Below are 19,963 nucleotides of genomic sequence, written 5' to 3'. Positions count from 1 at the left end.
CACAACTTTGTGTGGCTTTTAATAATCTTATGTGCTGGGCCCTCAATAAGAAAAGGAAAGGCCGGATGTAGTGGCTCATGCCTGTGATCCCAGCACTTCAGGAGGCTGAGGTGGGCGGATCATTTGAGACCAGCCTGGCCAACATGGCGAAACCCTGTCTCTACTGAAAAAAAAAAAAATACAAAAAACTAGCCGGGTGAGGTGGCGTGTGCCTACAATCCCAGCTGCTTGGGAGCTGAGAGAGAAGAATCCCTTGAACCTGGGAGGCGGAGGTTGCAGTGAGCAGAGATCATGCCACTGCACTCCAGCCTGGGTAACAGAGTGAGACTCCATCTCAAAAAAAAAAAGAAAAGAAAAGAAAACAGAAAAGGCAGGATGCATGGGGTTCTCCCCTGTAATCCCAGCACTTTGGGCAGGAGGATCACTTGAGGACAGGAGTTTGAGACTAGCTTAGGCAGCACAGTGAGACCCCATCTGTATAAAAGGAAAAACTGTGTGTGTTCATGCACATGCGTGATAGTGGTATAGGGGATGGGCTGGGTGTGTCTGGATGTGGTTGTGCATGTCCCTGTGAACAGAAACTGCACTCCCACTCCTGTGTGTGGCCGTTTTCATTCAGGTGTAGAAACTCCAGTCTGAATCAGAGGAACGTGACTGCCTCCTTTCCTCCTCTGCTTCTGGCCTCCCTAGGTTTCCTGTCTGGCAGAGGCAAAGTGGCCTCATCATCTACTGGGGGGACCCCAGCTCTGGCCTGATCCAGCCAAGACCCTGAGCATCTCCCTGTACTGAGGTCCTCCACCCCCACTAGAATGGGGCCCAAATCCTGGCTCCCAAAACTGTTGCAGTGAAAGAGAGAGCATGGTGTTTGATGTCAGCTACTTGGAAAAGGGGGAAGCGGGGGCCAGCTGTCCTTTCAGCCCCTGTGACATGCCTATTCCCAAGCTCAAACAGGGTCCAGCCTCTTCCCTGTGAGTTTTGGGCTCCACATCTGGGGCTGGGGAAGGGAATGAGAGGAAGGGGTGGGACCCCTTGGAAAAAGATCACAGCCTCTGGGGTGGGGGAGTTTCCTCCCAGAGCCAGTCTGGGCAATGCTGCCAGGCAGTCAGCACCCAGCCTAGGATGAGGAGCTGGCTCTGTTCATGTTCCCCTCAGATGTTTCTCACTTCCTAAAAAGCACAAAGTCAGTGGTTACAAGATCAAGAGCGTGTTGTGGATATGGTGTATCTTGCCCTCAGCAAAATGGTTCATAACATCTCTCTTAGAGGTTGGAGAATATAATAGCACATTGGTGGTTTTATAGGGAGAACGAAAGGCTGTCTTAGGCACCATTTGGTTGCTGTAAGACTATACTTCCAGGGATCATTTCTACAGTTCGTTACTAGAGAAGTTTCTCTCTGTAAGGCACATTTGGTTGCTGGGATCAGAAACCCATTCAAGCTAGCTCCAGTGGTGGACTATTGGGAAGCAGATAGGGAAGACACAGCTTGTCCACAGATGTTTACTCACCACACAGCCCCATGACTCTGCCCCACTCTCCCCTGACCACCCTCTTTCTCCATTTCCCATGATTCCCCCAGAGCTCTCGTGGTCTCTCCTGTCATTACCAGCCAATTGTTCCTGTAGTGGACTGAATTGGGCCCCTCCCAAAACTCATGAACATTTGGAACCTCAGAACATGACCTTATTTGGAAATACGTCTCTGCAGATGTACTCATTTAAGATGAGCTTATGTTGGGCCCTACATCCAATGACTGGTGTCCTTATAAGAAGAGGAGGCTGGGCTGGGTGCAGTCGCTCCCAGCACTTTGGGAGACTGAGGTGAGAGCATCACTTGAGCTCAGGAGTTTGTGACCAGCCTGGGCAACAAAGTGAGAGCCCAGCTCTACAGAAAATTCAAAAATGAGCAGTGCATGGTGGTGCACAACTGTGGTCCCAGCTACAGAGGAGGCGGGGGCAGGAGGATCGCTTGAGCTCAGGAGGTCGAGGTTGCATTCCAACCTGGGTGATGGAGCTAGACCTTGTCTTTATTTATTTATTTATTTATTTATGGAGATGGAGTTTCACTCTTGTCACCCAGGCTGGAGTGCAATGGCATGATCTTGGCTCACTGCAACCTCCGCCTCCAGGGTTCAAGCGATTCTCTTGCCTTAGTCTCCCAGGTAGCTGGGATTACAGGCACCTGCCACCACGGCTGGCTAATTTTCGTATTTTTAGTAGAGATGGGATTTCACCATATTGGCCAGGCTGGTCTCAAACTCCTGACCTCAGGTGATCCACCCACCTCGGCCTCCCAAAGTGCTGGGATTACAGGCGTGAGCCATCGCGCCCAGCCCTGTCTCAAATTTAAAAACAAAACCAAAAAGGCCAGGCATGGTGGCTCATGCCTGTAACCCCAGCACTTTGGGAGGCTGAGGCGAGCAGATCACGAGGTCAGGAGATCGAGACCATCCTGGCTAACACGGTGAAACCCTGTCTCTACTGAAAACAAAAAATTAGCCAGGCATGGTGGTGGGCATCTGTAGTTCCAGCTACTCGGGAGGCTGAGGCAGGAGAATGGCGTGAACCCAGGAGGCGGAGATTGCAGTGAACTGAGATCACACCACTGCACTCCAGCCTGGGCAACCAAGCGAGACTCCGTCTCAAAACAACAAAAAACAAAAACAAGAGGAAAGGACACAGACCAAATAAGAGGAAAGGACACAGAGAAGAAAGGTCACGTGAACAGGGATATGTGGAGGTGAAAGCAGAGGTAGGAGGGATGCTGCTATAAAGAACCCTTGACCAATGAATGCCAGAGATTGCCAGGAACCACCAGTGGCTGGAAGAGGCAAAGAAGGCTTCTCCCCAAAGCCACTGGAGCAGGCATGACCCTGCTGGCCCCTGGATTTTAGAGTTAGCCTCCAGAATTGTGGGAGAATACATTTCTATGTGTTAAGCCACTGAGTCTGTGGCTGTTACCACAGCCCTGAGAAACTCACACAACCTACACCTGGAAACTGGATTCCTTCAGCTTCTGTGTTCTGATTCCAAAGCCTGGGAGAAAGCAGAATGCGCCTAGTTGGGGTCAGGTGTCTGCCCCACAGAACCCACAAGCCACTAAAGCTGAGGGCAGGGAATAGATGTGGGTTTCAGAGCTGCCCCTTCCAGTATCCTTGATAACCATCGCCCTATCCAAAAGGTACTAATTCCTATCTCAAGGTCAATTTGGAGGGCGGTCTCTCCAGGCAAGCCCCAGAGTTCCGTGCATTCTGTACACCTATCAGCTCTTGGGGCAAAAACACAGAAGGCTGTAGCCACCCATGTGGATGAGACAAGCCCAGGAAAGTACCACTCTGATGACAGAATTCGGATTCAAGGGTTCTGTGCAGGTTGGAGAGTTAGCAAGGTGATATTGAATGAGGACGACGACAAAACCCACCTCTTGGGTTCCAAGAGTCAACTTCACAAGCAAAATGTGGATGACGCCTGGCTTCACGGCAGCAGTGCCTTGTGAGAAAGACCTGAAGATTTTCTTTGACCAGCCGGCTTAGAGCTTCAGTTGCACAAAAAGCATAGCACTTTTGGCTCGGCTGGGGCGGTGATGGGCCTTTCGGGCTCCGTGCAGCCCATACCTAAGACAGAGAGGAAACACAGGCCTCTCCAGAGAACCAGAGGTGCAACAGGGCCACCAGGCTAGGTGGCAGAGGTTGTGGGGTAAGGGGGAGGTAGGACGCCTGGGGAGAGGTCAGCGGAGTTATCAAACTAAGGGTCCCGGGCACTCCCAGATAATGATGGTACCAGGAGGCAGAGCGAGCAAACGGGCATGATCTGGGGTCTATTCCAAAGAGGTGGCGGGGGAGGTGGTGCTGGTGTGCCCCCAAACACGGCCATCTCGGCTCCAGAGCCCTGGAGAGCAGTTCCCGGGTTCACACGGACTCTGAAGACACCCGTATCCTGCGGGTGGGCGGCTCCTGGAGAGCCCACGCCCAGGCTGGCCTCAGGGGTCTGCTTCTTTGCTTCTCATCCTGTGCCCTCAGGCGACAGAGTGGCTGGTGTGCTCTGGGGCCTCCCAGGGCGCGGCGGCCTGCGCCCCTGCCACCCGGGGCTGCTCCCTTCGGAACCTCCTGTTCGCAGGCGGCCCCTCGGCTGTCCGCTCGGAGCTGGGGCGGGGGGCTGGCGGCGGCGAAGGGGGCTGGCGGCGCGAGCGGCGCGGCCCCAAGTTTATGCTAATCCGCAAAGAGCCCGCCTCCCGCCTCCCGCCTCCCCTCCGCGGCCCCAGCCGCGAGCAGCGCCGGCCACTCCGCGGGACGCAGCCACCGCCAAGCGCCAGGCGGCCGGGCCAGCGAGCTCGGGGGGTCGAAGGGGACCACGGGACCCTCGGGGCGGGACCCGGGCCGACCAGCGGCGAGGGCGGCGCGGCGCTGCGGGCGGACACCCGGCGGGGGGTACCGCGCGGGGCCGGGCAGAGGCGCAGGGACCGCGATGGGCCGCCGCCGCCTGCCCGTCTGGCTGTGCGCCGTCGCGGCGCTGCTCTCGGGGGCGCAGGCCAAGGGCACCCCGCTCCTGGCGCGGCCCGCGCCGCCCGGTGCCTCCCGCTACAGTCTCTACACGACTGGATGGCGCCCGCGGCTGCGCCCGGGGCCGCACAAGTAAGCGCGGGAGGGCGGCGGGCGGGAAGAGGGAGGAATGGGCCCGCGCGCGCCGCAGCTCCCACCTGCCCGCACCGGCGGGGGGCGTCGAGGCCACCGGCCCCTCGAGGCCGCTGCATGGAGGCGGCGGCGCCCGGGGCAGAGCCCCTGCTCGGGCGGGCGCCCCACGCTCCGGGAGGTTGCGGGGCTGGCGAGGAAAAAGGAACCGAGGGGGCCTGGCGCGGCGGCTTGGGATCCTGGCAGTGCCCGCGGAAACCTTTCCAGCGAAGTAACATTTTCCAGCTGCGCTGTGTGCAGACTCCGGGCGAGCGGACCAGGTGGAGGGAGAGGAGGAAGGGCGGTCCGCGCTCTGAGCAGGCGGGGCTCCCCCGCCCCGGGCCTCCCCTTTCTCCCCTGCCCCGCCAGGTAGGAGATGGAGCTGCGCATCGGGGCGGCGGCTCCCCCCTCGCAGTCAGCCTGGCCCCAGCAACCCCATGGGAGCCCCAGCGTGGCCTGGCTGCAGAGCCAGTGCGGGCTCCTGGCTCCGGGCCCGTGCTGTGGCACAGCCGTCCACAGTGGTCGGCTTATGCCAGGCAGCCACCTCCTCAGCCATTGTGGCTCATCAAAGAGCTTGCTGCCCCCGCCTTAGCTTCTGGTGTTTCGTGGGCAGTGGCTTGCAAACTGACCTCAGTTAAGTGGGCTGGAGGCTCTGCCTGGGGTGCTGGCTGAACTTGAATTCTAGCTGAATTTGAGCGCTGCTGTAGGAGGAAGAGTACTGACACTCACTGGGCCTGGGTACATCAGAGCGAGCCTCCTAGAGGAGGTGGTACAATAACTGCTCTGAGAGTGAGGGAACCGGACCAAAGGCAAGGGCTGCAAAACTACAAGGAGAGGTGGATTTCTCTGGGAGCCAGGCAGGGGAGGAAGGACAAGACATGGTGCTCTCAAAGGAGTCACCGAGTAGGGACTCAGGAGCCTTGAATGCCAAGATAAGGAGTTTGGAATCGGCGAAGGATGGGGGTGTGGCAGGGCACTTGAGGGAGAATCCGGGCTGGCTTCTTCCCCATGCAGGGAGGGGCAGCCACATCAGACTCCTGGTTCCAAATAGTGCTTAGCCCAGGGGCCACCCATCAGGGAGGCTGGAATCAGAGAACAGCAGTGGGGCTGGACCCCAGACCAAGGGCGTTGGCTTCCAGGGACACAGAGAACAGACAGAAGAGACATGGGGTCTGGAGCCCTGCTGAGGCCCACAGACGGACCCACAGACGGACCCACAGACGGACCCACAGACGGACGTGGGAGGGTAGGAGCCTCCGTGGGCCTCGCTCAGCCAGATATTCCAGGGGTACCATTTTCTCCTGTAGGGCCCTCTGTGCCTATGTGGTGCACAGGAATGTGACCTGCATCCTACAGGAGGGAGTGGAGAGCTACGTAAAGGCTGAATACCGGCAGTGTGGTTGGGGGCCCAAGTGCCCCGGGACAGTCACGTAAGTGCACTCCTCACCTACACACTTGGAATCCCCTGGCACAAGCGCCAGTCCTGCCTTCAGCCGAGAGCAGCTGCCAACTCCACAAGGGGCTTCTTGGACTCCAGAGAGCCCACCTGAGCCCCCATACAGGCCAGAGTAGAAGGCGGCCCCAGCAAAGAGGGTGCCAGGGAGGATCCCAGGGATTTGGGCTTGCAGCAGAGTATCACCTGCACAGACAGGGGCAGGCTTGGGTTGGAGCCCAGGAACCACAGAGGGACAAGGGGAGGGTTCTGGGGGCAGAGGCAGCACAAGGCTAGGAGGAAGTGACAGAGGCAGAAGGTGAGGGGAGAGGAGGGAGCACCCACCCTTAGGCAATGGGTGATGCCACAGGGGGGCCTGGCAGGCCCAGGGAGGACCGTGGTGACCACAGGGAGGCAGGCCATGGGGGCAGGGAGAGGAAGCCGGAGCAGCAGGGCTGCACGTGAGGACCTGTGGGACTGCATGCACGTGGGATGCACAGGTCTGTACTTGGAGAGGTTCACATGTATGTGTGGAAACAAACCTGTTGTCTCCGGTGTGTCAGTGGGTAAGCAGGTATGTGGCTGATCAGGTGAGGGAATGGACCCTCGTGAGCCTGCCTGCACCCCAGACCTTCCCTTCCCTGCTCACAATCAGAGGTGCCCATCCACCAGCCTCTCTGACCAGAGCCAAGGTCCCGGAGCAGGCTAGAGAGGAGTGGAAAAAACTAAGGGGAGCAGGTGGGAGCCAAGAGTGGCCCTCAGGGCAGTGAGGGGACTGCCAGCGCCAGCTCCAGGGCAGTGCCCCTCCCTGCCCACAGGGAGGGCTGGGGCTGTGTCTGAGTTCTCCCAGGTGCCATTGCAGCCTGAGTGGAATTTCTCATGGCAGCCTGAGCTAGAAGGGGTCCAAGTGGTCTTGGGAAGTGATGGGGCGAAATTCCTGCTTCTCTCCAAGCTACCAGGATGGGTGGGACTTCTACCTGCATCCTTCCCTAACGTGACTGTGAGCTCCAGGAAGGCCTGCCCTTACCCCACCCCTGTCACCTTAAGCACAGAACAAGTAAAACCCTGGGGGTGGTATGGGGGTGGGGAGACACACAGCCTTATGCAAGTGTCTGAGGGTGGCCCTGAGTGCCAGCTAGGGGGAGGAGCACAGCCCTCAGGTGCAGGATCCTGCTGTCTTGCTCTCCCTGGCCCAGGTACCGCACAGTACTCAGACCCAAATACAAGGTTGGCTACAAGACAGTGACAGAACTCGCCTGGCGTTGCTGTCCTGGCTTCACTGGGGAACGCTGCCCTGAGCACCTCACGGACCATGGGGCTGCCCTACCCCAGCTGGAGCCTGAGCCTCAGATTCCTTCGGGGCAGCTGGGCCCAGGTCCCAGGCCCCCTTCCTACAGCAGAGCAGTCCCCAGTTCTCACGGTGAGTCTGCCCAAGGAGACCCTCCAAGGTGACTGGGTTTCTTGGGCTCAGTGGCAGGGGCAGGGAGGGGACTGATCCCAGGCTAGCTGAGCTCCGGCATGGATGGGGAGGAGGAACCCCTAAGCCCCACCTTCACCCCATCATAAAGCTGAGGGAGTTATGCTGAGTGAGAAGGTAGGCTTAGAACAGAAAGTCTCTTGGGTAGCCAGGCAGTATGACAAGCTGAGAGCGTGAGGCCAGTGATGCCCCTGGGGCTCTCCTCTCCTCTTTCCCAGGAAGGAAAGGCCCAGGGCTGTTTGGTGAGCGGCTGGAACGCCTGGAGGGTGACGTCCAGCGCCTGGCCCAAACATATGGTACCCTCAGTGGCCTGGTGGCCAGCCACGAGGACCCCAATAGGATGACTGGTGGTCCCCAGGCTCCTGCTGCCCCTGTGGGCTTTGGGGTCATCCCTGAGGGGCTTGTGGACCCAGGAGACAGAGCCAGAGGGCCGCTAACACCTCCCTTGGACGAGATCCTAAGCAAGGTGACAGAGGTGAGCAACACTCTTCGGACCAAGGTGCAGCTTCTAGACAAAGTGCATGGGCTGGCACTCGGCCATGAGGCCCACCTGCAGCGGCTGCGGGAAGCCCCACCATCCCCGCTCACCTCCCTGGCCCTGCTGGAGGAGTATGTGGACCGACGGCTGCACCGACTCTGGGGGAGCCTGCTGGATGGCTTTGAGCAGAAGCTGCAAGGCGTCCAGAGTGAGTGCGACCTGCGGGTGCAGGAGGTGCGGCGGCAATGTGAGGAGGGTCAGGCCGCCAGCCGGAGGCTACACCAGAGCCTTGATGGCCGGGAGCTAGCTCTGCGCCAGGAGCTGTCACAGCTGGGCAGCCAGCTGCAGGGCCTGAGTGTGGCTGGCAGGGCCAGCTGCTGTGGCCAACTAGCCTTGATCAATGCCCGTATGGATGGCCTTGAGAGGACCCTGCAGGCAGTCACCGAGACCCAAAGGGGCCCCGGTGCCCCAGCCGGGGATGAGCTTACGAGGCTCTCTGCTGCCATGCTCGAGGGAGGTGTGGACGGGCTGCTTGAGGGTCTGGAGATGCTCAATGGGACAGAGGGTGGAGCAAGGGGATGCTGTCTGAGGTTGGAGATTGGGGGGTGGGGAGCAGGTGGCTTTGGGACCATGCTGGAAGAGCGCGTGCAGAGCCTCGAGGAGCGCCTAGTGACATTGGCTGGGGAGCTAAGCCGTGACAGCGCCCCTCCAGGCAGGTCAGCTCGGCCCCTTGTGCAGACAGAGCTGGCCGTGCTGGAGCAACGGTTGGTTTCACTGGAGACTTCGTGCACCCCGAGCACCACCTCAGCCATCCTGGACAACCTCGTGGCAGAGGTGAAGGCCTGGCAGAGCCGGAGCGAGGCCCTCCTACGCCAGGTGGCTAGCCACGCAGCACTGCTCCAGCAGCTCAATGGCACTGTGGCCGAGGTCCAGGGACAGCTGGCAGAAGGGACGGGCAGCTCACTCCAAGGCGAGATCACTCTGCTCAAGGTCAATCTGAACTCAGTGAGCAAGTCGCTCACGGGCCTCAGTGACTCTGTCAGCCAGTACTCTGATGCCTTCTTGGCTGCCAACACGTCCCTGGATGAGCGGGAACGCAAGGTGGAAGCCGAAGTCCATGCCATCCAGGAGCAGGTCAGCAGCCAAGGCTCCAGGCTTCAGGCTGGCCACAGGCAGGTCCTGAACCTGCGGGGGGAGCTGGAGCAACTCAAGGCTGGTGTGGCCAAGGTGGCCAGTGGGCTGAGCCGCTGCCAGGACACAGCCCAGAAACTTCAGCACACAGTGGGACACTTTGACCAGCGGGTGGCACAAGTGGAGGGTGCGTGCAGGAGGCTGGGCCTGCTGGCTGTGGGCCTGGACAGCTTGTCCACTGAGCCACTGAGGTCCAGAGAGGGCCTGTGGAGCCATGTGGACCAGCTGAATCGTACGCTGGCCCAGCACACACAGGACATTGCCCGCCTCCGGGACGACCTACTGGACTGCCAGGCCCAGCTGGCTGAGCAGGCACGGCCAAGGAAAGCCAACTAGACAGGCTGGCCAGGACCCAACCCCTAGATCCCACCAACTTGGGGAACATCACCCCAGAGCCCAGCCTTATCCAGTAGCGCCTTCCAGCCTTCCCTGGCTAGCCCAGATGGCACTAAAGAGGCCACTGAGGGAGTGGTCTTAGTCTAGCTCCATATGGCTATGCACAGTGCTGCACAAACTGGACAGTTCCGGACAGCAGTCAAGGCAAGGATGTCGTGCTTGAAGGCCAGGGTGGACTTGAGAGATGTCACATTCCACTGTCTGCAAATCAGTGTCTGGGCAGCTAGCTGCAGGGCCTGAGCGTGGCTGGCAGGGGCAGCTGCTGTGGCCAACTGGCCTTGATCAATGCCTGTATGTAAGGCCTTGAGAGGACCCTGCAGGCAGTCAGCACCAGTGTCAGCAACTGTGCAAAGACCTACAGGCCCACAGCCAGTGGCCTGTCTACATTGCCCTGTGCCCACAAGAAATAGTCCACAGCCTTTGGTGGCTTCTGTTCCTTGTCCCCTTAGCTTCTCCTTGCAGCCATCAGGACTAGGTTTGTGCAGGAAGGTGACGCCCACTGGAACTGTCCTCACACCTGGCAGCTTCATGGATGCTGTATCTGAACTAAGGACCAGAGGCTGCCAGACGTTTCTGGCTCCTCACATGTCCTTCAGGACAGAACAGAAGCACAAAGACTCAGACAAGAGTTCTCTTTATTCCCTTTGATCCTCCCCCAAGGTGAGGGCTTAGGCAGCTGTAGAACCCCAGGAAAGAAGGAAATGCAGGCAATCTGTTTAGAGACCCCCCCACCCCAAATTTATCCTTTTCCTTTCCTTCCCCTAAAATGTTTCCAGGGCTCTCTGGTGCCCACACTGTCCTCTTCCTTCCACCTGGGGGTGGGGAAATCCTACGAGGTCAGGGCATTTCTCTAGAAAGTGGCCTGAATGAGGCCAGGCCCTGAGAAGGAGTCCCCAGCTGGAGGAAAGGAGCTCCAGGCCTTGCTTTTAACACCCCTGCAAAACCCCCACCCTCCCAGGATGTTCACAAAAGGTGAGAAATTCAGGTACGAAACCATCAATGGACAGCTTGAAAATGCATGTTCCTCAGGCCTATGCAGTTCCCAGAGACTCTGACACCCGTCTCTGCTGAGGCTCCCAGCCTGTTTCCCCCACAGCAGCACGGGCCCCGCTGTGCTGCTCTTCAGGTCCCCACAGCCCTGCCTTTTGTTCTTGGACATTTGGTATTCCGCCCTCTACTCTGGTACTATCGGAGTAGGGCAGGCTCTGGATTAAAGCTTTTAGCCAGTCTAAAGCTACTTTCTTCACCAAAGACAGTGGGAGGAGAGGTTGCTGGGACATCATCCCTGCTTCCCATAGCTCCTTAGGCAAAAGCTTACCGAGCAGCTGTGAGCACCAAGCTGGCCAGCAGAGACTGTGGGAGGACTGTCAGGCCAACACCCACTTGCCCCGGCTGAGTTTGGGACTGTCTTTAAGGGAGGTCTGGAGAGAGGCAGTGGCAGCAGCCGGACGGGGAGCAGGCCAAGCCGGAGCCACACTCTCAGCCTGCAGGTGTGGGTGTGTATCATGTGCTGAGATGCCAGGGCACCAGCAAGGGGGATGTGTTGGCAGTGATGTCTGGCTTCAGAGGGTATAGTCCTGACTCCCAGATAAGGGGCGAGGAGAACACTACGTCCTTCCAGAGGCTGCACCACACTCCCACTGCTGCCACCAACCCTTCACTGATGCCTCGAGCCTCAGTGGGGCCTCCCTCTTCTCCCTGTCCTATCAAGAGTTACAGCAAGGTCCCAGGTTGACAGGGAGAGAGATACCGAGGGCATAGAGAACCCTGCAAGGAGGCCAGGCATGGTAGCTCATGCCTGTAATCCCAGCACTTTGGGAGGCTGAGGTGGGCAGATCACTTGAGGTCAGGAGTTCGAGACCAGCCTGGCCAACATGGTGAAAACCCATCTCTACTAAAATCACAAAAATTAGCCAGGCATGGTGGTACATGCCTGTAATCCCAGCTACTTGGGAGGCTGAGGCAGGTGAATCGCTTGAACCTGGGAGGCGAAGGTTGCAGTGAGCCGAGATCATGCCACTGCACTCCAGCCTGGGCAACAGAGCAAGACCCTGTCTCAGAAAAAAAAAAAAAAAAAAAAAATCAGAACCCTGCAAGGGCCCAGATGACAAACTAATTGCCCCAGGCCAGTGCCACACTGACGCCTGGAGCATCTGCAGCTTAGCTGGCAAAAATAGGACGGGGAAGATGGGGGAGTGTCTCTAGCTCCAACCAACCTGCAGCCCCTTCTTCCCCTTCAGTGGGTTTGCCCCGCGGCAATCCAGCTCCCACCCTCCTATACCCCAGTACACCTAGTCAGTTCTGGGCCGGGCCAGGGAGGAGAAGCCAGCCAGGGCAGCTTCAGTCCAGGGTATCAAAGTCCACAGTGGGCAGTGGCTCCCGCCAGTAGCAGAAGTTACTGTATTCAGGGTTGGCCAGGTCTGTGCTGGGGCCACAGGCCACAGGTGGGAAGAGGAGCTCGACCACCTCACCAAGCCGCTCATACCTACAGGCAGAAGGGGGCCAGCACTGAGCCTGAGCTGCCACCAAACCACGGCCTCGGCCATGGGAGCCCAGAGTAAGGGACAGAATCCCTGGTGAGAGGTGAAATTGGGGCCCAGGAAGAAGCTGGGCCAGGGGGACGTGGCAGGGCATGGGGAACACATGGCAGGGTTTGGCCTCACGTGGACTTGTGGTTCTTCATGAGCTCCTGGATGAGCTCTCCGCGGGGGTTGACTGTGAAGATGCGTGACTCAGGTAGGCCCACCTGCCGGTAGGCAAAGACATCCTGTGGGAGACAGAAGGGGCCCATGGAACGGAGGCCTGCAGGCAGCTGGGGAGAGATGGCGCAGCAGAGGGGAGGGGACACACTCACATTGGGCCTGTTCCCAAAGGCAGCATAGAAGGGCTGTCCATGGGGCAGAAACAGCTGCTGGATGTCACTCAGGCAGGCGACCTTGAACACCTCTGGTTTCTTCTCAATCACCTCTCTGGGGTGGCCAGAACCACAGCAGGGAAGGGGGCCAAAGTAGGGAAGAAGCCAGAGGGGATGGTAGGCTCAGGCGATGGGGGGTCTGACCCCACCCTCCTTGCCACCTGAGAGCTTAATGCCAGCCTGCTAAGGCTGGCCTGGCAGTGAGGCTGCCTCTCCCCACCAGGGGACCATGGGCTTGTATGTGTCGGGGTGGTTACCTGTGGAGGGCAGAGAAGAGGCTGCTGGGAGACAGAAGGATGGGGCCCTTGGGGAGGCTACAGCCCCCCTCGCTCACCCACTGCAGGTACCCCTTGGTGAGGTCCGCCATGCCAATGGCCCGCGCCGAGCAGTACAGGAACTTGTACCCATTTCTGAGAGTGGGGAACAGGGTGGCATAGAGCCATCAGAGACTAGCCAGCCCCCATCTGTTTCCTTGGCTTCAGCCTGCCCAGCCCAACTGTGGGGCTCTGATGTTCCAACCTACGCAGGGAGAGGACCTGGGGAGAACGGCCAGGCCTCAGCAGTGGACTCAGCTGGATGGTGCACAGAGTCCTGAGGTCTGGGTGGACCAGGATGGAGAGGGCCTCCCCTCTGGCCTCAGGCCAGTAGGTAGCCCTGATCCTAGAACACAGCCCCAGGGGATGAGCCTTTCACAGAACTGCGGGCCAATAGAGAGGTCTCAGCACCCGAGGCACCTGCCCTGGTGGCCTCCCTTGTGGTCCCTGCTGGTCCCCAAGATGTCCTGTCCTGTCACTCCCTCTCTAGAGCTAGGGGCCTTGCCTCAGCCCCAGCCCCAGCCCAGGCACTCACAGGTGGATTTTGTGATAGAGACTGGTGATGCCCTGGTGTGTCCAGTCTTTCCCCAGCTGGGGCAGGATATGGCCCAGAGCGTCCGACCTATAGCCAGAGAGGAAGAGTCACTCCAAGGCAGCTCCATGTGGCCCAGCTCCAGCCCCAGGATGCCCCACCAGGAAGGGAGGGCTCCTCTCACCGTCCCCACCACACCCAGCACAGAGGGAGGCGAGTCCATAACCCCTCTCGCCCTCTCCTTCCCACAGCCAGCTGAGCCTCACTTGGTGATGGTGCCGTCGATGTCAGAGATGACCACCTTGTCATCCCATTTCCACAGGTAGATGGTGGCCTTGCAGCGGCAGGTGCCCTGGTACTGAGTGGTCACACTGAACACCACATCATTGGCACCTTCTTGCAGGTTCAGGCGCCGCTGAGGCCAAAGAGGGGTGCGTTGTGATCAACGACAGCCAGGCACTGCCTACCTCTCCCCTTCTGCCATGGTCTCCAATCCCCTCGGGCCTCTCATTCTCCTCTTCCTCCCAGCTCAGAGACCCTTCTTGGATTCACTAGAGATAGCCACGCACAGACACACATCCATGTAGGCAGAGGGTGGCCATGCTGATCAGGGCTCTGTCCAGGGCAGGCCACAGGAGCCCTAGCCTCCGTTCACTCCCCTTCGAAATGTAACTCACAGACAAAGCCACGTCCATGACTCCCTGCCCAGGATTCCCAGGCCCAAGGCTGGGGTTGCTGTTGGCAGGGAGACACACCCCTCCATAGATGGGGGTCCTGTGGGGATCTCCATAGGAAGCCCCTCCTTGGGGCCAGGGTACCTGAGTCAACATTGCCCTAAGGAGAGGTGTAACCCTGTACTTGGTCCACAGAGAAGGATCAGGGCCATTCCCCACCAAAGCCCTGAGCTGAGTGTGAGCTCCAGGGTATCAGACAGATGGCAGCTGCTTTGTACTGGCTGGTGAGTTCCTCCTGGACACCTCCCTGACCATGGAGCCACACCCATGAAGAAAATATATTCTTATTCCAGGAGCCACCAGTTACTGAGGTTAGAGAAGATGTGACTTGGGGCCGAGAGTTGCCAGAATCTGAGGGACTGTCATCAGCATTTGATTCTTTTCAGTGTTGCTTCCAAGGGCTGACCCAGAGCCTGCTGGCGCACTACAAGTTGCTATCTCAGGAGGACCTAAGAGACAGCTTTCCCAGTGTCTGACAGACAAATGGGCTGGCATGTGAAGAAGTGAGCACCCTACCCTTGGAGGTATTCAAGTGGAGGCCATCAGGGAGGCTCCCAAGGGGATAGATTCTGGCCTTTGGTGAACATGTGGCTCCCTGGAGCCATTTCTCAGCCGGGTCCTGAGGGACTCTCAGACAGAATTAGCTCAGCCCCTCCCCAACCTCCACACAGACAACCCACACTTACAATCTGATTGGAGGAAAGGCGGAGGGACTTCTTGTAGGTGGGAGTGGAGGGTGGAGTGGATGGTGGCAAGGAGGGGATCTCGAGGATCACAGGGCTGTCTGGGGCGTCGTCATCACTGCTCAGGACATCTGTCTTCTCCCTGTGGACCGCACTGGCTCTCAGGCCATCTCCTCCAGCCAAAGGGCCTTCACTCCCAGGAGATGCCAAGAGGAGCCTGGGCCTGTCCCCGCCATGCCAGGGCCTGTCCAGGCTATCAGTGATCCCTCTCTCTAGGTACAACCCATTTGGAGTGGTGGCAGACACAGGGGTGTAGGCTGGCAGTCTCCACCCAGCCAAGCAACAGCAGAGGGGGCCGAGACCCAGGGCTGCCAGCTCTCAGTGCCTGCCTTGGAGATATTTACCTGAATACCTAACGTGTATCTCCGGGCTTATCCCCAACCCCACCTGCTTTGGTTTCAGTCAGGCCATCCTTAGCTACTCTCCACCCAGCCTTAGGCAGCTGGGTCACTTCAGATGTGGAAAAAGGAAACAAAGTCAGCTGGCTTCTTTGGGCTGGGAGAGGCCCTGCCCCTCCTTAATAGGGATCCCCTTGTCTGGGGCAGGAGCCTGAGGACCTGTGCCAGCTCCGCCATTTCCTGGTTGTGGGCCAGGAAATGTGTCTCCAGGCCTCATTTTTCCCATCTGTAAAATGGGGCCATTTCTCAGGAAAAAGAAAAGGTATAGAAGTGCTTGTGGTGGCTCACGCCTGTTATCCCAGCACTTTGGGAGACAAAGGTGGGTGGATCACCTGAGGTCAGGAGTTCGAGACCAGCCTGACCAACAGGGTGAAACCCTGTCTCACTAAAAATACAAAAAATTAGCCAGGCGTGGTGGCTCACACCTGTAGTCCAGCTACTCAGGAGGCTGAAGCCGAGAATCGCTTGAACCTGGGAGGTGGAGGTTGCAGTGAGCCAGGATCGCACTATTGCACTCCAGCCTGGGTGACAGAGCCAGACTCTGTCTCAAAAACCAACCAACCAACCAACCAAAAAAAAAAAAAAAAAAAAGAAGTGCTTGGTGCTTGGGGAATGACAAATAAAGAACCCACGGCTGGAGACAGGGTACTGGCTCCTCCCTGCTGCCCCCCGACCCAGGGCCATCTTTCCCAGGCTCCCACTGCAGAGCCCCGGATAGGGGATCCCACTCACCCCTGCTGCTCCTTGGCTGCAGTCTTCTCCCTCTGGGCACTGCGCTGTGGAAAGAACATCCATTAGTGAATCCCACCTCCTGCCTGTGCTAGCCCTGGCCCTGCCCCTCGACCATGACCACCCACCTCCTCGGCCAGGAAGTCCCTGCGTCGCCAGGAAAACCACCATCGCCCGCCCTTCCGGGGCATCTTCTCCTTCTCCAGCTTGTCCATGGTGCTCTGTGGGCAGATGAAAGCCATGACAGTGTTTCCTACCTCCTACCTCCACACAAACCTCCTACCTTATGTTGTTCTTGGGACCCTTCTCCCATGAGCCCAGAGTCTGGGTCGACCCTAGAGCAAGGTGCTGTCAACATCTGGAGGCCAAGGAAGCATACTCACCTCCATCCTGGGATTCCAAGCAATGACTCAGGTGAGTTATGTTCAAAAGACCGAGGGCTATTCCTGCCCCCAGCCCCGATCCCTAGCTCTAGGCTCAGCCTCAGCCTGGCCTCCAAATCTGTGGATCCATTCCTCTACTAGAGTAGTTAAAGGCAATGCTTTGGGAGTTTCTCAAGATCTGGTACTCCCTATGTTGAGACCAAGTGGTAGCAGGGAGAACAATCTTTAGTCAGTACTCCCCTCAACCTCCAAGACTGCCCCAGGCAACCTCTTAAGGTCGGTGACCCTATCCCACAAACAGCCCCCTTTTCTGTATGTTACCATCGCTGTCTGGTTGGGGCAAGTTGACCTTGTGAAAAAATGCTGATGAGATCTATGCTATTATAGATAACCCCAGGGAGAGCCCAGGCAAGGCCCATCTGGGGGACACACCAGCATTCTACAGACCCAAGTCAGGAGGATGTGGGCTTGGGCTGGGAACAGCCAGGGGGCCCCCTTGAGCTAGAAACAGGCTGGCGGGGCAGGGGTCTCTCAGGGACCTCAAACGGTGGGTCTGTCTGGGTAAGGTGAGGAGATCCAAGCAGGGAAGGGATCCTCTTCCTTCCCACAGACTCTGGGTCCTGGCTCAGACCCCGTACCAGCCAGAGGACGAAGCTGTCACCCAATGGCAGTGACAGCTGTCAACATCTGTTAGTGATGCTCTTTGGGGAAGCCAAGAACAATAGGCCGTGCCGGGTCAGGGTGGTGCCTTGGATCGCTCCTAGAGGGGCAGGTGCAGGTTGGCAAAGGCTGGCACTGCCCAGGAGGGCACCATCCTCCATGAGTAGGGGAAGGTGGCTGGGAAGACCAGGGAAGAGGTACTGGGAAGAGTCAACAGGCTGGGCATACCCTCATTCCTTCCCCACTCTGGGCATCATACATGCTGTTCCCCACCCCTGGCCAGCCCAAGGCCCACCCATCCTTCAATCTCTACCCAGCAGGCACTTGCTTATCAAACCACCTTGCCGTAGGCTCTCCAAGCACTGCACGCCTGTCCTTCCCAGCACTCAGGGCTGAATTATATTCATCTGGGTGAGTCTTTGGTTAACCTAGTCTTCCTTGGAGAGCAGGGATAATTTTGTTTCATTTATTCATGACTGTCCCCAGCCTAGGCCTGGGACATGGTAGGTACTCAAGAAACGTGTGCAGATAAAGAAAGTAAGCACCCTTCAGCCCAGCCTGGAGGAATAGTCTTCAGGCAAGGTGAAGGGAGCAACTTCCATTTCCCAAACCCCATAGTTCAGATCCAAAGGCTTCCCCATAGTTCAGATGCAAAGGCCTCCTGCTAAACACATGTCCTTGTTTAAGCATCTGTTGGGTTTTTCTTCCCCTCTGGTTTGTCCTGAGCTCCTCTGAAGTCCAGTTTAAATACAACAGGATTCAGCCATGGCCAGAAAACCAGGAAGGGTGGGGCAAGGCTTCAGGGACCTGTGTCGCCTCTCCCAGAGTGCGTCTTGCAGCCAGCCAGCCCCTGGTCCCCAGGCGCATCTCTGCTTACCCTTCACTTCCTTGCCAAGGGTCTCCCTGCCCCGAGGCTATGGCTACCTTCCCCAGCAGGGGCAATGGTGCTCTAACCATTACCTTGGGCAAGTTTTTCTGGAAGGCTTGCAGGGAGAGGATCATGGGGGCAGCCACAGCCCAGTTATAATGCCTAGAGAGACAGAATAGGGCATCAGCAGCTGCAGGGTTGTGGAGAGGGAAATGACTCTCCGGCCACCAGCAGCCCCAGCTCTGGGACTTACTTCCCATTGATTTTCACCACTAGGTTTGGGTCATCCAAAAGTCCAGGGTTTTTGGTGAGGTCCTGGTAGGAGACGCTGTGCTGGTTGAATTTCTCTGGGCACGGAGGCAGAGAGTGACGGGTGAGGCTGGCACATCCTATATGACCCGCTGCCCCAGCCCCCGGTGCTCCCCACTCTGCTGTTCACCTCCTGTCGGTTGGCTCTGTAACCTGGCAGTGCTCCTCCCTACCTGTGGGTTTTACACCTGTTCCCACCCCAGGATTCACAGGGTAACTCACAACTTAGTGTCAAGCATTTGCTTCATGGGGACTTGTGAAGGTCTAGCCCCTGCTGGCGGAGTGTGGGCTGCACAGGGCAGAGAGCTGCAGGGAAGCCCAGCCTCCCACCTCTACTGCCCCACCCTCGCGGTCTTCCCTGCCCTCGCCATCCTCTGGGCTCAGCACCAGTCCTCGAAAGTGCTTGGGCCATAGTCGAACATACCTAGGGAGATGTCCCGGCTGTCAGCCAGTCCACCACAGAGGGACAGTGCTATTGTATCTACTGTGTCCAGAGTGGGTTCAGGTTCATGTTCAGGGTTGGGGTCCCTCAGGGACTTCTGACTGCTGGGTTCACTCCATCTTCTGGGCCCCAGCCCAGAGTCACTGTGGGCAAAGGGGCCAACAATGACGAGAATACGAGGAGGGTGGGAGATGGGTCCTCTCTCCTCCCAGGCCCTTGATAGCCCTTGAGAGACTGAACTCTTGGCCCCAGGTGCCCAGACCCAAGACACCCTGGCATCCGGAACCCAGGCACCTCTGGGGGAAGTAAAGTGCTGCATTCTCAGAGTCCAGGGAAGGCAAGTCGTCCAGGTAGATGTCACTGGGGCCCAGGTGCTGGCTTCTCTTTGGGGAGCCTGAGGGTTGAAGAGAGGATATCTGTGGAGCTGACATGTGCTTAGCGGTATGGGCAGTAAGTGCCCTCTGACTGAATTCTCTAAGGCAGTGCTGCCCAGCGGAACCTTCTGCAGTGATACAAATGTCCCATGTCTGTACTGTGTGATATATTAGCTGCTAGTCACATGTGGTTATTGAGCACACTTAAAATGTGATCACAGTGTGACAGAGAAATGGAATTCTAGGCCTGGAGTGATGGCTCACACCTGTAATCCCAGCACTTTGGGAAGCTGAGGCAGGTGGGTCATGAGGTCAGGGGATCGAGGCCATCCTGGCCAACATGGTGAAACCCCGTCTCTACTAAAAATAATAAAAATTAGCTGTGCGTGGTGGTATATGCCTGTAGTTCCAGCTACTCAGAAGGCTGAGGAAGGAGAATTGCTTGAACCCGGGAGGTAGAGTTTGCAGTGAGCTGAGACTGGAGTGCAGTGGTGTGATCATAGCTCACTGCAGCCTCAAACTCCTGGGCTCAGGTGACCCTCCTGCCTCAGCCTCCTCAGTAGCTGGGACTACAAGCATGTGCCACCGTGCCTGGCTAGTTAAAAAAAAAAAAAATTTTTTTTTTTTTGTAGAGATGGGTCCTCACTACATTGCCCAGGCTTTATCTTGAACTCCTCAAGCAATCTTCCTACCTCGGCCTCCCAAAGTGCTGGGATCACAGGCATGAGCCACCACGCTGGCCCTAATTTGATTTTAAATGGCCACATATAGCCAGTGGCTACTGATTTGGACAGCACAGGTCTCGTGCTTTCCTAGCGCTCTGAGATAAACCTGAGCTTGTGAGCTGGAGCCATCTGACTCTGCTCATCTCCCCGACTTCCTATCCCGACGGTCTTCTACTTCTTGCTCAAGGCATGCCAGCTGC

The 19,963-nt window shown here is 57.9% G+C and overlaps 2 protein-coding genes and 1 pseudogene across 3 annotated transcripts; 2 read left to right on the top strand and 1 right to left on the bottom strand.

The window, feature by feature from the left end:
* The first annotated feature begins 1,340 nt into the window (after positions 1–1,340).
* LOC117069180 lies at positions 1,341–1,442 on the top strand (annotated as a pseudogene).
* Positions 1,443–4,242: 2,800 nt separating this feature from the next.
* Positions 4,243–10,871, top strand: EMILIN3 (elastin microfibril interfacer 3). Of its 2 annotated transcripts, XM_033186430.1 has the most exons (4): positions 4,243–4,628; positions 5,972–6,094; positions 7,293–7,516; positions 7,792–10,871. In XM_033186430.1, the coding sequence occupies exons 1-4, from the start codon at positions 4,462–4,464 to the stop codon at positions 9,576–9,578; spliced, it is 2,301 nt and encodes a 766-aa protein (XP_033042321.1). In that variant the 5' UTR covers positions 4,243–4,461; the 3' UTR covers positions 9,579–10,871. The 2 variants fall into 2 exon arrangements, with proteins under 2 accessions (XP_033042321.1, XP_033042320.1); XM_033186429.1 differs by lacking the exon at positions 4,243–4,628 and having other exon boundaries at positions 5,360–6,094.
* LPIN3 (lipin 3) lies at positions 10,257–19,309 on the bottom strand. The gene is made up of 13 exons (XM_033186431.1): positions 18,959–19,309; positions 18,647–18,807; positions 18,167–18,260; positions 18,006–18,075; positions 16,131–16,223; positions 16,006–16,049; positions 14,819–14,957; positions 13,665–13,813; positions 13,402–13,488; positions 12,810–12,962; positions 12,493–12,607; positions 12,302–12,405; positions 10,257–12,123 (listed from the first exon to the last, which is right to left on the bottom strand). Exons 1-13 carry the CDS (start codon positions 19,093–19,095, stop codon positions 11,979–11,981), a joined length of 1,491 nt encoding a protein of 496 aa, XP_033042322.1. The 5' UTR covers positions 19,096–19,309; the 3' UTR covers positions 10,257–11,978.
* Positions 19,310–19,963: the final 654 nt, after the last annotated feature.

This window comes from Trachypithecus francoisi, unplaced genomic scaffold, assembly GCF_009764315.1.
Source record: "Trachypithecus francoisi isolate TF-2019V2 unplaced genomic scaffold, Tfra_2.0 Lachesis_group21, whole genome shotgun sequence".
Lineage (NCBI taxonomy): Eukaryota > Metazoa > Chordata > Mammalia > Primates > Cercopithecidae > Trachypithecus > Trachypithecus francoisi.
The sequence above is the reverse complement of the archived record's forward strand: the minus strand, read 5'-3'. Positions and strand labels throughout refer to the sequence as shown.